At 35.3% G+C, this 15,366-nt stretch overlaps 1 protein-coding gene across 5 annotated transcripts in view; it reads right to left on the reverse strand.

The window, feature by feature from the left end:
- The window catches only part of ANK2 (ankyrin 2), a 661,731-nt gene that overhangs the window by 461,227 nt on the left and 185,138 nt on the right, over positions 1-15,366 (reverse strand). The window contains exon 2 of one of the 5 annotated variants that reach the window (XM_082727901.1): positions 11,443-11,503. The exons of the other annotated variants lie outside the window; for them this stretch is intronic. Within the exon in view, the coding sequence (XP_082584027.1) occupies positions 11,443-11,463 (21 nt within the window). The 5' untranslated portion in view covers positions 11,464-11,503. The remainder of the gene's footprint in view (positions 1-11,442; positions 11,504-15,366) is intronic. 5 annotated transcript variants of the gene reach the window in all.

Consider the following 15,366-nt stretch of genomic DNA (forward strand, 5'->3'; position numbering starts at 1 on the left):
CCTCATTACTTCACTTAGAAAGTGGAAAATAATGACTTTATTCAACAGAGAAAGGAATTATACTGTTCAAAAGTCTTTACAATAAGCTCCATTTTGTCATAAAGCTTTATATTGCAGAAGGATAGCAAAGTGCCTATTGCTGGCTTTTTATACAAATACTAAACAATATATAAATACTTAATATCCAAAGCATTATTCCAATGTTACAAATAATTTAAATAGTTACAGCAGGAAGAACCTAGCAACAATAGATGTGAACAACTATGTACTTGCAAGCAAATAATTCTTTTATTGTTACATAGGAAACCAGAGCCTATGTAATAGTCTTGTTCCAATCATTGATTGACACATTATATCATAAAATTATAGATCTGAAAGAAACCTTGGAGACTTCACTGGATTTCCAGTCCAGTATTTTTATTTAAATCATGTTTTTCTAGATGTAATCATTTCTAGGAACTGGAAAATATTTAATTCACAAATAAATTATCTCTACTCCACTTGTGGTCACATGGCTGAATTGCTCTTCATAATATTAAAATAAATTAGGCTGCTTACAAATTTAGTCACCTAGAAACCATTGTATAGGCTATCCACTACTCAGCTCTCTGACTTGTGTAATATTTCTCATGTTACATTTCTAAGAATATACATTTTTGTCCTTTGGGAATCCTCTGAAAAGATAAATAGCTTTTCATGAAAGAAAATGAGAGGGACAGGAAAAAGAAAATCACAATAAATAACTCTCCCCATGCCCCTCAAAATAAATTGGCAACTAAATGGTTTTTCTCACATTTGATATTATACCAGTGGAATTTTGCCTGGAAACTGAAGAAGGAATGAATGGCTTATAAAGCAATGCTTTTATATCAAGTATCAGAGTTTTGGTCATCTCTTGATAGAAAGTATGTTTGGAAATTTTTTTTTTTTTTTTAAAGTAAGCTCTAGACCCATCATGGAGTTTCAATTCAGGACCTCAAGATCCAGAGTCACATGCTTTAACAACTGAGCCAGTGAGACAGCCCTGTTTGGAAATTCCTGGACCTCATAACTAATTTCTCTTTTTTCCCAAATTTATGTTACTGAAAAAAAATCATTAAAAATGGGCCTTTTTTCCCCCTGAGCCATAAATATTATGTTCACATATCTGTAAAATACCATACTCAAATTTGCTAACAAAAACAAGACATAATCATTAGTATAGTAATTAAATAAACATGCTTTTAGTTAACTTGCTCCAGAATGTGAACTATTTTTCTAGCTGACTCAAATAATTATTGAAATATTTTAGCTACATATTGTTTTTCTTTTTTTTTTTACCTGAATAACTTGGCAAAAACAAATTATATAGAGACAACTTCAGCTTCTTTTCATGTCATTGACAATATAATAAGTAAAAGAGTAGTATTACACTTTTTAAAAATCATATTGATAATGTTGTGTTTTTCACCACAATAAAAAAAAAAGTAATGAATTACCACCCATGATTCACAGAACATATGATAAAACCAGTGGCTTTTCTCAGGGGATGCTAAGACCCAGCCCCCAGGTATGGAACATCTAACTAAAATAGATTTACTAATGGAAAAATATAGTTCATTTCTCACTTGTTTAAAATATATCAAACATTTGTGTCTAAATTTTTAAAGCAAGTATAAAAACCATATTGTTGACAGGATCAGTTAATCAATCACTCTGTTGACCTGGCCTCAAATACACTCAGGCTTAAGCCAAAAAGTATATTTCCAATCAACTACACAAACATCCACTGAGAAAAGGTAATAGAAACAGAACCACACAAAATTTAACACATCTAAAAAGCCATCAGCATTTCATCCCATGTCATCTATGTAATCTTAAGCTGTAGGTGATTAATTATAATGAACTGTTACGTGGCTAATTTAAAATGAGAATCCCTACCCCTGGGTCCTTACTTTGCCTACATATCTGATACATCCACCCACAGTTTCAATCAAACATATGAACATAAAATTTAAAATTTTTAATATAGTGCTTCTATAATATTTTATGTTTGTTACTACTCTGCCATTATTGTTCTTCATTTTTGTCTCTTGTTAATCAAATTTCATTTATTCATTAAACCTTTCATATAGTTGATGATCTGTAACTTCACTAAATTGATTTATCTCTTACAGATTTTACTAAGCAGAAAACAGTAATAATAAAATATGAAATACTGGTCAGCTAAAGGGATATAGAAATACAGGTATAAATACATATATATATATATATACACACACATAATCTAGGAAGCCTGTAACAGCAGTGTAAGAGTTTATGCATACCTGTAATATATTTTTTGTTTGTTTTTAAAGATTTTTATTTATTTGAGAGAGAGAGCAAACAAGAGAGAGCATGAAGAACAAGGCATGGAGTAGAGGCAGAGGGAGAAGGAGACTCGCTGTTAAGCAGGGAGCCAGACATGGGGCTCAATCCCAGGACCCTGAGATCATGACCTGAGCCAAAGGCCTCTGCTTAACCAACTGAGCCATCCAGGTGCCCCTATAAAAATATTTTTAAATTAGCTATGTTCCTGAAGGATATAGACCATATGGAATTTTAATGTAGATTTACAGGAGGTGAAACTGATGGACCCAAACCAGAACTCTACATACATTGGTGGTGGTGGTGGGGGTGGGGGGGACCTAATTGCTATTTTTTCCATTCACTAACAAGGGCTAATGATGTATTTTGTAACCACCACTTACAATCTTTTCTATCAGATGGATGTTTTTGCAACTCCCTAATTTCAGTCCTTTCAGGGCAATGTTTACAAATAGAAAAAATGTTGTGTCTTTGCTACTCTCATAACAATACTATCTTAAAATTAACTCTACACTTTCTGCAAAGTCAATAGATCTGTAAATTCCGACCCTAATTGTCTAGATAGACTTGCTACATTTTCTAGCTCTTAGTGTTCATATTCAACAACAAAAAAGAACTAATCTTCCCTTCCTTGTCCATACTTACAAATAATTGCCATGATAACCACATAAAATATGCACAGATATTTATGACAGAAATAGTTTGTTTATCTTTCTTTGTCTTTTTGTTTTTCTTACCTTAGCCATCATTCCACCTCAGAAAAAATAAATTTATTCACTCTATTTAAAAAGCTCTCTATCAAGTCAAGTATCATATGGTTTCACTTATTTGTGGAGCATAACAAATAACATGGAGGACATAGGGAGATGGAGAGGGGATGGGAGTTGAGGAAAATTGGAAGGGGAGGTGAACCATGAGAGACTATGGACTCTGAAAAACAACCTGAGGGTTTTGAAGAGGCAGTATGGCAGGGGTGGGAGGTTGGGGGAGCCAGGTAGAGGGTATTAAGGAGGGCACGTATTGCATGGAGCACTGGGTGTGGTGCAAAAACAATGAATTCTGTTATGCTGAAAAGAAATTTAAGAGAAAAAAAAAAAGCTCTCTACCTACCCTTAAAAGTAAATTTCTCTTTGCCTATTTTAAGCCCAAATATTTTACAATACCCCAACTGTAACTGAACAATTACAAAATGTGAAAATCAGGGATTTACATTTAAAGTAAATTTAAAGTAAATCAGTTCTCTCTACTGTTTTCTGTGATTTAATTTTTTAAATAAAATGCTTAAAATACCTATATTTGAATTTAGAACACACAGTCAAATTGCTTGTAATTGCTGTAATACCTTGTACTGAAAGACCAGGTCATCACGCAATTCATTTACATGCATATAATCGAAAATAAAACACATATTACATATTAATATTGAAATATATAGTACATTTTGTATACAGCAATATTTGCCAGAAAATACTCTTTGTAGATAAGCTCATTATACTCTTCTGTAGCTTGTTTTTCTACAATGTAAATAATCTGAGTCAGTAAACAAGGTTTGTCTCACATGGATACATACTCAGAAAGTTGGCTACATTGATTCAGCTCATAGTGATGAAACTATAACAATAAGTAGCAAGAAAAACAAAAGATATTCAAATAGAATTTCCTTTTTGCTTAAAAGGCAAATGACAAAATAAATAAAAGTCCTCAAATTATAAACCATATGGCTTGGGCTTCTGTCAATTATGATAAATTATTTCGGGAGCACAAATGGGTATTAAAAACACTTTTGAAAAGGCTAAATATAGTTTTTTCTTTTACTATTTTTTAAATGTTGCTTCTAAAATCTCTTAGCAATTGTCTTCCAAATATTACCCTCTTTCTAAGGTAAAAAAGACAAAAGATAATTAGTTCCTCTGGAAGTCTCTATGTTTGCTTGATTGTTCCGAGTAGAAATATGCATATTTGCAGATCTGCCAAGTTCAACCCATTTTGCTGGAGAATTCCCAGTGCGTTGGATTTTTGCCAAAAACTAAGCTTAGTTATTGAAAGTTCCTTTTTCTCCATCTGCAAAATTTCACTCTTTCCTCCTGCTGGTGGCCACAGACACCCTTTATAGATATTAGGTTTAGACATGCAATGAAACACACATTTGTTTCCTTTAAGCTTCACAACAATGAATACTTCAGTACTTCCTTATTCTAAGTATTTTACTTTAGAGCAGCTCTCAGTAACTCAAGTTCACCATTCCCTGTGGAGCTGAATAAAGCTTTTCTGGGATAGGCTCTTCCTATAAGATTTGCAACTCTTACCATTATTTGAAGAGTTCAGAAGCACTTCTAAAAGCTGTAAGCATTTTACAATGTTTTCTTTGCACCACTGAACAGCCCCAGCTGATGAAAGCAAAATGAAAAGGGCCAGATGCATGCTGAGAAGGGCATGCTCTTTTCTGTGAGATCAGTTTTTTCAGCTTTAGTTCACTGATCAGGGTAAGGTCCTGCTTTCCTTATATGCTCTGCCTGTAAGCATGTGGCCTCAGACATAAGATTGATGTGATTCATAGAAGTTTGTGGGAGGAAAAAAAAAAAAGTCCCTCTAACTTACCCAAGAAGAACATGCTTACTCTATGGTTATTTGTCAAAAAATTTTAAACACTAAAGATATGGTTGACAATAAAAATTAACATATATTTTACTGCTGTGCCTCTGTTTAATATATGACCACTACAGTAACTGTAAAAAAGAGTTACTAGCATAGCTAGAATTACAATTAGTTTATACAAATTAAATGGAGGTATTATGGGAGCAGGAGGCAAATTTTGCTTTAAAAGAAGTAAGCCATCAATGAGTTCATTACAGCAAGTTGTTCACTTGATCAGATTCCAGTCCTTTCTATAAGATCTCTGTTGTACAGAGACTGACCACAGAGTGAAGGAGTGGCTGAGAAATGTGGTACAGAAAAATTCATCATAGAGTGAATACTTACCCCCAAATTATGTTCTTTTCTTAGGATGTTAGTAGTACATAGAAACATTAGTAGTACTTTGGTTTTCTGAGTCTTCGTTTTCTCTTTTTTTCACAATGAGGACAGAAAAAAGGATTTTATGCCAGCTGTAAACAGCTTTAATCAAAACCAAACATAACAAAAGAGGAAACAGAATGAAACAAACAAACCAAAAAAAAAAAAAAAAAAGTTCTATTCTCCATTCACAAGAACTGTAAGTCAAACATAATTACGGTACTGTAATGATATTATATCAATTAAACTCCGCTTAGAAGGAGAGACTAGAGGACGCCTGGGTGGCTCAGTCATTAAGAGTCTGCCTTTGCTCAGGTCATGATCACAGGGTCCTGGGATCCAGCCCGGCATCAGGCTCCCTGCTCTGCGGGAAGCCTACTTCTCCCTCTCCCACTGACGCTTCTTGTGTTCTCTCTTTCACTGTGTGTCTCTCTGCCAAATAAATAAATAAAATCTTTAAACAAAATAAAAAATTAAAAAAGGAGATACTAGAAAGCTCCCACTTTGATTTGATGGTTGGTAACACTGAAATGGATTAAGATGAGCACATGTAATTCTATCATTCTCTCAATGATATACATTATTCAGGAAAAAATAACTCAGAAAATACAGAGCTTGAGAGTTTGGAGTTATCTAAATTTAAGCAAATCATGTCATAATTTTATTGACCAGAACAAAGGACAAATATTCCATCACCATAGGAAAGGTCTCAAATATTATGTACTATTTACATGAAAAGATAAACTGGCATCACTTGAAATAAAACCATTGACATCACAGGCAAACAAAAATACACATATTATCAATAATTATGTCAATGCAGGGTATTCTATTCCCTAATATCTGAAAAGATTAATCTCTGCTATTTTCTGCCAGTAGCCCTACATATTTAAGTTTGATTTTCTTTTTTGTTTTTATTTTTTAAATCTCTACACCCAGCTGGGGGTTCATGTTCATGACCCAGAGATCCAGAGTTGATGCTCTTCTGACCAACCCAACCACACATCCCTTTTTTAAATTTTTATTATTTATGTATTTATTTGAGTCCTACATATTTAAACAAGCCTTAAAAAAAGAAGTAAAAACTCAAGACTAGAAATTTGTAGTTAGCTCATATGATGTCATACTTAACCCTTTGGTCTCATTTCCTTTTGTTCCTTGCTTCTCTAGAACTACAACAAGATTTCAGATACTAGGAGATACATATTCTAATTTATGACTCAGGGATATATACCTGAATAGATGTCAGGGACATAATCCAGAGTCCTGAGCTCCTTTTCTTTCCTCAGGAAATGAATCTTGCAATGAAAAGATAATGGGTCAGACTTCCAAAGTCAGGGATACCAGAGGGAGTCCTCAGCCAGCCAGAGTTCATCCCACTGATCTCTATATTAAAAGCTCTTGCTGGTCTAAAGTCCCAAGTGGCCTGAGCCCTGCAGAGATTGTCCTCTAATCACACAGTTATTTAGAGGGAGGACTGTGTGGAGGCAATTAAAAAAGGCAGTAGGTTTCAAGGATATAAATTCCTCTTTGGATGCTCAGACCCACTTCTTTCTCAGTAAACCATTGGAAATATTTAACTTCTTGGGTAGCATTTTCTGGCATGGAGGACCAGCCCTTTTCTTGCTGTCTCTATCTGTTTTGAACTTTCCCTTCAAAACTTCAGTTAGTTCTCGGGACGCCTGGGTGGCTCAGTTGGTTAGACGACTGCCTTCAGCTCAGGTCATGATCCTGGAGTCCTGGGATCGAGTCCCGCATCGGACTCCCAGCTCCATGGGGAGTCTGCTTCTCTCTCTGACCTTCTCCTCGTTCATGCTCTCTCTCACTATCTCTCTCTCAAGTAAATAAATAAAAATCTTTAAAAAAAAAAAAAAAAAAAAAAAAAAACTTCAGCTAGTTCTTATCCCGGCTGGCTTTTGGGTCTGACTTCACTAGGCCACTTTGGCCTTGAAATAAAATTTTGGCTCTACCACATTGGCTGGTAATTTACTGTGCAAACTGGACAAGCTACTTAACTTCTATGAGCCTCTGTTTCATCAAATAGAAAACCAAGTCATAATACCAACTTTCACTGAAAAAATAAAATTACATTTAAAAATTTTTTTAAAAAATAATACCACCTTTATTGGGTTGCTACAACTCTCAAAAATAACACAGATAAACTATTTGGTATTGTATGTGTCACATGTCATATGTTTTGTACTGTCCCCATTAGTTTTTTAGTCTGTCTTTATAACTGTTAGCAAGTTCTACATACTTCAATTTAGCCTTCATTTGGCTGTTCCCTGTATCTTATCCATGCTCTGGTTTCCAACTAGATAGGGTAACTGTTATTTTCTTATAAACATTCAATTCCATGTCTGTAAATACCATCAGCCTCAGACAAAGTCATACCCTAAAAGAAGAGTATCATATTGGCTACTAGAACTTTTCATGGTGGCTCAAGATCAAGGCAATTAAACCCTCTCTCACATCATATGTATACCCTTTGAGGACAATAAAGAACAGCTCTACTCATGAGCTTAGTAAAGTGTTTCCCATTTACAAACTGTGGTCACCCTACCAGCAGATTTAATTAAACAGAGTGTCTGGCTTTCTCAATCCCAGATTGACAACATACTTAGAAATGGTTTTTATGGAGCATCTTTGGCCAAAATTAGTATCTGTTATCACTAAAATTAGCAATATAAGATAATTATACAATATGGGTCAAAGTTGACAGTAACCTGCTTATTTTGTTACAGAAAAAAAAAAAATCCCCAAACCACAATTTATCCTAAGAACCTTATATTTTGATGTAATTCACTACAGTTGTGATTATCTAGAATTTTAATTTTCAATGTTCCATGGAGGTTCATTGGTGATGTCTCAGAAGACCTACCTGAAAGGGAGATAAGGAAAGGGGGAAGGAGGTGGCGAGTATAGGTGTGTCCCCGGTCCCCCATGTCTACTGGAACTAGAACAGTTCTCCTTATATCTTTGTTTACACCAAATTTTAGTTTTCAAAGTCGTTTTGCAGCTAAAAAAAACATTTGGAAGTTCCAGAACTAGAAGATCTCTTCAGCTTAATAAAGGGTTCTATGCCATCAAGTAAACACTCTTACAAATCAAAATGGGAATTTAGAGTTTCTGCTTAAATGTGAAAATTAACATTCTTATAACTCAAAGTCAACAGACTGAAGTTTTTCATCTTCTGGGCCTGTTTAATACTTCCACAGCCTAACCTGACTGTCCAAAGGATACTTTCCAGAAGAGAAAGAATGTGCCAAGCTAATGACATCTGAGTAGGGACAGTAGGCTCTCTTCTGTCATGGCAACCAAGACATAAGCTTTGGATTAAAAAAAAAAAGTAATCTTTTCTTCAAAGTCAAATAGCGTTCCTAAATTTGCCATGAATATACTGTCATTAGGAGACACATACCAAAAATCAGGACCTAAAAAAAGAACAATCACTATATTTCCTACTACTTTCCTCGAAGCAGAGCATCTCTGATTTCTAATTTTTGAAAGTAATATTCATATATATAGTACATTTATAAATATACATGATACATCCATGAAAATTAAGGGAAAAGACCATACTTAGATGAATGTACTTAAATTTGGTTCCATCTTATTCTATGGAAGAAGGTAATCATTTGTTAGGTTTAAATAAGTCCTTTTACCACCAAACACTTGTCACAGTCTACAAAGTTGGCTGAAGGTTGAAAAGCTTACTAATCGGAAGCAAAATTTAGAGAATCTGATAATACTACAAATTCCAAGTTATTGATACCAGCCTAGTCTAATAAGACACTCTCCAATGCAACTTTCCCTCTGCCTTACTATTCTCTACAAACACTATTTCAAATGTTCCTCCTTTCCTCAGATCCTTACTATTCTAGCCATACCTTCCTTCATGGAGAAAACAGAGACCATTGCTAATACTCCCTAATCTTCCCCTCACAAGTCAATGAGCCTATCCGTAGCTATAAACATCCGACTATCATTGCCTTAGTTATGTTGAGGTAGGTATCCTCCCACCACTTCTGTGTAATCCTTTTTCTTGGGCTACCTGCTTCATCCTTTCTGCCATGCTCAAGAAACCCATACCTTCAGTCTCTCCCCTTCTTCTCCATCATCCCCATTAACACTTAAACATGTTCAGAACTCGGGGCGCCTGGGTGGCTCAGTGGTTGGGCCGCTGCCTTCGGCTCAGGTCATGATCCCAGGGTCCTGGGATCGAGTCCCGCATCGGGCTCTCTGCTCAGCAGGGAGCCTGCTTCCTCCTCTCTCTCTCTGCCTGCCTCTCTGCCTACTTGTGATCTCTCTCTGTCAAATAAATAAATAAAATCTTTAAAAAAAAAAAAAAAAACATGTTCAGAACTCTTTCATCCCAACATCCCTGTCCAGCTCCTGGATTCTCTCCACTTTCATTCACACACAAAATTTTCAAAGAGCTATTGTTTTTGCTAACTCCATCTCCTCACCTCCTATTTATTCCTCAACCCACCTCCAATCCAGCTTCTGCCCCTACCATCCCACCACAGCCTCCCTTGCCAAAGTCACTAGGATATTTATGTGGAAAACCTAATGGGTTTATTAAAGTCTTCGTCTTTTTTGACCTATCAGTAACATTTGACACTTTTGTCAACCGATTAGTCTCACCTTTCTTTCAAGTATTGGAATTAGTCCTAGGGTCTTTAACACACTATAATCTCTTTAAGAATGGCCCATTTGTTCCCACAGTCTTAGTTACCAACTGTGAGACAGTGATTCCCAAAATCTACCACTGACATCTCCTCTGAGTTTCTAAACTCATCTAGCCAACTGCTGACTTGGCATTTATACGTGGAAGTCTCACTGGTATCTCGTGAAGCAAATTATATCATAACATATTAATACAATAAGACAAGGTAGTATCTGCCTTTCCTGAAACTAGCCCAAGCTGATTGGTGCTCTCCTATTATCATAATTAATAAAATTCCCTAATTCTCATTTGACACTCCAAAAAATAGCCACAAGGTAGAGAAAATTTATGCTAATTTAATGATCACCTTTAAAAGAATATAAACGTTTGGTATAAAATTATTTCCCCCACTTTTTTCAAACTTCTTTTCAAATTAACCCTCTTCAGTGGCACCTGTCCTGAGATTTATAAGACACTTCAGAAAATTCCCAAGCAAAATTAGAAAATTTTTAAAATCGTGATTTTATAATAAGTTGCATTGATTTCTCCTCCCTTGATATTCTCATATATCTTCTGTTTTTTGAAATGAGCTGTTAATTTAGTATAAAGGGACAATACATGCTTCACTCCATCTCATGTATCACGGGTCTCTTGCATGATTGCCAATGTTCATGGCATCACACAGATCATCTAACAGTTCATAATGCAACTGTTTCCCCTGTAACTAGACACGATGGTTTCTACAGTATTTCAAAGATTTCTTCTAGAAAAGAAAGTGACTTTAAAAAAATCAGATTTCCACAAACTTATGTATGTGATAGATAACCAAGATGAGGAATTTTTATATTCTATTATTTCTCTGAGTGTAATATTTCCTTATTTCTTCATTTTCTCCCTTATTTAATTATTTTACATAAATAGATCTGGAGAATCCTCTACCATGATTTAAATTATCCAGAATTTAAATTATCCAAAATCAAACTGGTTTATTGACAAGCTTAGAGCAATCAATTTTATGAGCAATTCTGGAGATAATGTTTTGATCACAGAGAAGAAACCATAAGCCCTTAGAAAAAAATAGATGACTATGATGCACAAATCCCAATGTTTTTATTTTCTCTATTGTGTCAAACTTTGCTCCCCACCTCCCTCTTTCCACCAGTGAATATGTGGACATAATGATCAATTCATTTATCTTTCTACTCCCAAATAATACTGACAATAATTTCCATGACTACAGAAAAAAGTCATACCATATATTACATTTCTCATAATTAAAATACCATTAAAGCTATAATATCTTTAAACATCTGTTTACTTTAAAAAAAATTTTTCTCCAAAATTGCATTTACTTTCCAACCTCTGTGTCTTTTTATAGAATTCCTTTTACAGTAATATTAAAATATCAAAAGTACCTTTTGCAACATGGCTGTCATTTGAAATATCAGTTCTTCATGTCCCTGTTCAGTTACTTACCTAAAAAAACAAAAAAGGAAATATAAGTTTGAAATCATTTTAATTTGTCATTAAGAAGGGTTTTTTCATTTCTAATAAAAACAGGTTTGCAGTAGGCACTAAAAATTTTGCTTTATTAGAAAACTCACTCTATTATAAATGCAAAAGAGCTAAACAAAAAATACGTAAATATTTCAAGAGCTCAGAAATGTAGCAAAACAAAGTAGATGAAAAGATGTAAAAATAGCATATGTAAGAGGAACAGATTAAAGAAATTCTGAAAATGTACATCTAATCATAAGGAAATTTAAGTAACATTAGCTGATTTAATACGGTCAAGATAATCATAAACAAGATAAAACTCTTGTGGGGTGCCTGGGTGGCTCAGTCAGTTAAGCATCTGCCTTTGGTTCAGGTCATGATCCCAGAGTCCTAGAATCCAACCCTGCATCCAGCCCCACATGGAACTCCCTATTGGGTGGGGAGCCTGCTTCTTGGTCTCCTTCTGCCCCTACTTGTGCTCACACACACTCTCTCTCTGTCAAATAAACATAGAAATAATCTTTAAAAAAAAAAAAAGATAAAACTCTTGTATTCATAATTTAGATCTGTCTTTACTGATTCAAGTTTAGAATGCCAAACAACACTTTGATTGATGCTTTGGTCATCTTCTATCTCATTTTTTAAATTTTTATTTATTATTTGAAAGATGGACAGAGAGAGCACAAGCAGAGGGAGAGGCAGAGGGAAAGGGGCAAGCAGACTGCCTCTGAGCATGGGGCTGAACACAGGACAGGGATTCAAGGACCCTGAGATCATGGCCTTAGCCAAAGTCAGTCACTTAACTGACTAAGCCACCCAGGCACCCCACTGGTCATATTCTGTATGAAAGTTTACATAACCTATATTAAAATTTTTGTTAAAACATTACAAAAACAAAAACAAAAACAAAAACCCACATTACATTGTAAATTGAAAAAACATTACAAAAAGTAAAAGAATTTAAGGAACAACAAAAATTATTCTTATTCCATTATCTGAACTCAACAATGTTCTTATTTATTCATGTTCTTTTGCTTTAAACAGGTGAATATAATCCTAGTATGAATATAAGTATGTCTCCTTCAAAATTAATATATCTAACACACTATAAATACAAAATATTATACTCTTCTTTATTATTATTTATAATTATTTTTCCATGTCACTGCCTAGTCTTCATACATATCATTTTAATGTCTGCCAATTTACTTGCCCATTATCTTTTTAATGACATCTAAGTTACTGCCAAATTTCTATAAAAAATAATTTCAGTATAGATGTGTGTATGTATATCCTTCTTCTATTTCTTTCCAGCTCCATTCATCCTTAGTCCTAATTTTTTATTTTTAATTTTTAAATATTTGACTTATTGGGATACCTGGGTGGCTCAGTTATTAAGTGTCTGCCTTTTTGGCTCAGGTCATGATCCCAGGGTTCTGGGATCAAGCCCCATGTCAGGCTCCCTGCTTGATGGGAAGCCTGCTTCTCCCTCTCCCAACCACCCCCTGCCCAATTCTGTTCCCTCTCTCACTCTCTCTCTCTGTCAAATAAATAAAGAAAATCTTAAAAAAAAAAAAAAGATTTTTTTTTTAATTCATTTATTTGATAGAGGGATAGAGAAAGCCAGAGAGCACAAGTGGGGGAATGACAGACAGTGGGACAGGAAGAAGCAGGCTTCCCACCAAGCAGGGAGCCCAATGTGGGGCTGGATCCCATGCCCCGGGATCACAACCTGAGCCAAAGGCAGATGACTTAACCAACTGAGCTACCCATGCTTCCCTTTAATCCTAATTTTTTTTATATGTGTCCCTGTATCTGGTGGGATACATCCTTTGTTGCTCTTTTTTTTTTTTTCCAGAACAAACTTTTCAGTTGACGCCTATGTATTTTCCAGTTAAAGCTTGGTATCAGTTTGTTGAGTTTAATTCCTTAAAGTCCAACCAGGGACTTACTAGGAGAGCATTCAGTCTATAAATAGATGAAATGAACTGACAACCCCAACAACTGTTTGTCATCTCATCCAATCCTTCTTCAAATCTTTCTTTTCGTCTCCCAAAAAAGCTTTCCAGTTTTCTTTGAATAGTCCATTCACACCCTTTTCTAAGCTCATTTTGAAGTATTTAATACTTTTTCCTGTAATTGTCAACAGGATCTTTTTTCTTGTTTTATTTTCTCTCTGATACACATAAATCTTATTAATCCTTACTCTTTCATTTTGTGTTTATTCACTTTCGAGTTTATAAGCTCTTTAAAGTTTTTGGCATTTCTCTGATTACATAATAATTTCTTAAAACTATTAGAAAAATGCATCAATTTTTCCTGAGTATCCCCATTATACGTGTTCATATAATTGGGCAGATGGACTATGATAGGCAGAACAATCTGGAGTTGATGACAAGGAGGACGATTAAGATGACTTCCCGAGCTACATTTCAAAAGCAGGCGTTGAACACACAATATTCAAGTATTTTATACATTAGATTATAGGAATCAACCTAAATCATCTTCTTGAACAGACTTTCAGAAAGAACGTACTATACAATGATATCCTTTAGCTTCTCTCAGAAAGCTTTTTTTTTTTTTTTAAGATTTTATTTATTTGTCAGAGAGAGTGAGCGAGAGCGGGCACAGGCAGAGTGGAAGGCAGAGTCAGACGGAGAAGCAGGCTCCCTGCGGAGCAAGGAGCCCGATGTGGGACTCGATCCCAGGACGCCGGGATCATGACCTGAGCCGAAGGCAGCTGCTTAACCAACTGAGCCACCCAGGCGAACCTCAGAAAGCTATTTTAAGTGCATTTGTGCCATATGGGAGAAAAGGTGAAAGGATGTGAACTGCCATGACAGTAGGAGCCTGGCCCTGGAATCCTACAGGCCCAGCTCAAGGCCTAATTCTGCCCCATGCTAACTTGAAAACTGCTTAAACTCTGAGCCTCAGTTCTTCTCATGAAATGAGGTTACTTGGAGGATTAGAGATGCTCCTGGCATAAATTGGGCACTCCAAAGGCGGTATTATAATTTTTTGAGAGGTTATGGTCTTGACTTCATTCTAAGCATTTTACATACATCTATTCATTTAGTCACACAATAACCATGTGAAATATTATACACACTGAGTCCATGAGGAATAGGTTCAGAGTCTATAGTGAAAATGTTCACAAACGATCAGTACTGATCCAGGATTCTAGCCATTGTTTCCCAGATGCTAAGTCAATGTTCTCTCCATTTTAACGTCCTGTCCTCTATTTTCATTCTTTTTCCCTAGTAAGATCCAGCTTTTCATCATATTCTAAAGACTTCCTTTTAATTTGTAATAATTGAAAAAGAGCGTTCCAAATTTACTTTAAAATCCAGTGAATAATGTCAGTAATCTTGAAACTGTCATTAAAAATCATCTAATCAATTTAATTCAAAATACCTTTTCCAGGGGCACCCGGGTAGCTCTGGTGGTTAAGTGTCTGCCTTCAGCTCTGGTCATGATCTCTAGGTCCTGGGATCAAGCCCCATCTCAGTTTGCCAGTCTGCCTCTCCCTCTGCCTCTTCTGTCCAGCCCCCACCTTGTGCTCTCTGGCTCTCTCCCTCTCTCAAATGAATAAATAAAATCTTATTTAAAAATATACCTTTTCCAACATGATCACTACTTCCTTTGACTCACCCTACAACCAGACCAAATTTCTTGATGTTCCTCTTTACATACAAGCAAAATTTGATCTCATTTCCCCTGTCTTAATGCTTTTAGATCAACATAATTCATTTACAAATTTTATTACAAAAAATAACTGCTTGTGCTGGTTATTTTCTAGGCACCTCTGAGCGCCCATCTGTTCACGTCTTCTCTCAGCCTTG

This window comes from Mustela nivalis (genome assembly GCF_964662115.1).
Source record: "Mustela nivalis genome assembly, chromosome: 4".
Lineage (NCBI taxonomy): Eukaryota > Metazoa > Chordata > Mammalia > Carnivora > Mustelidae > Mustela > Mustela nivalis.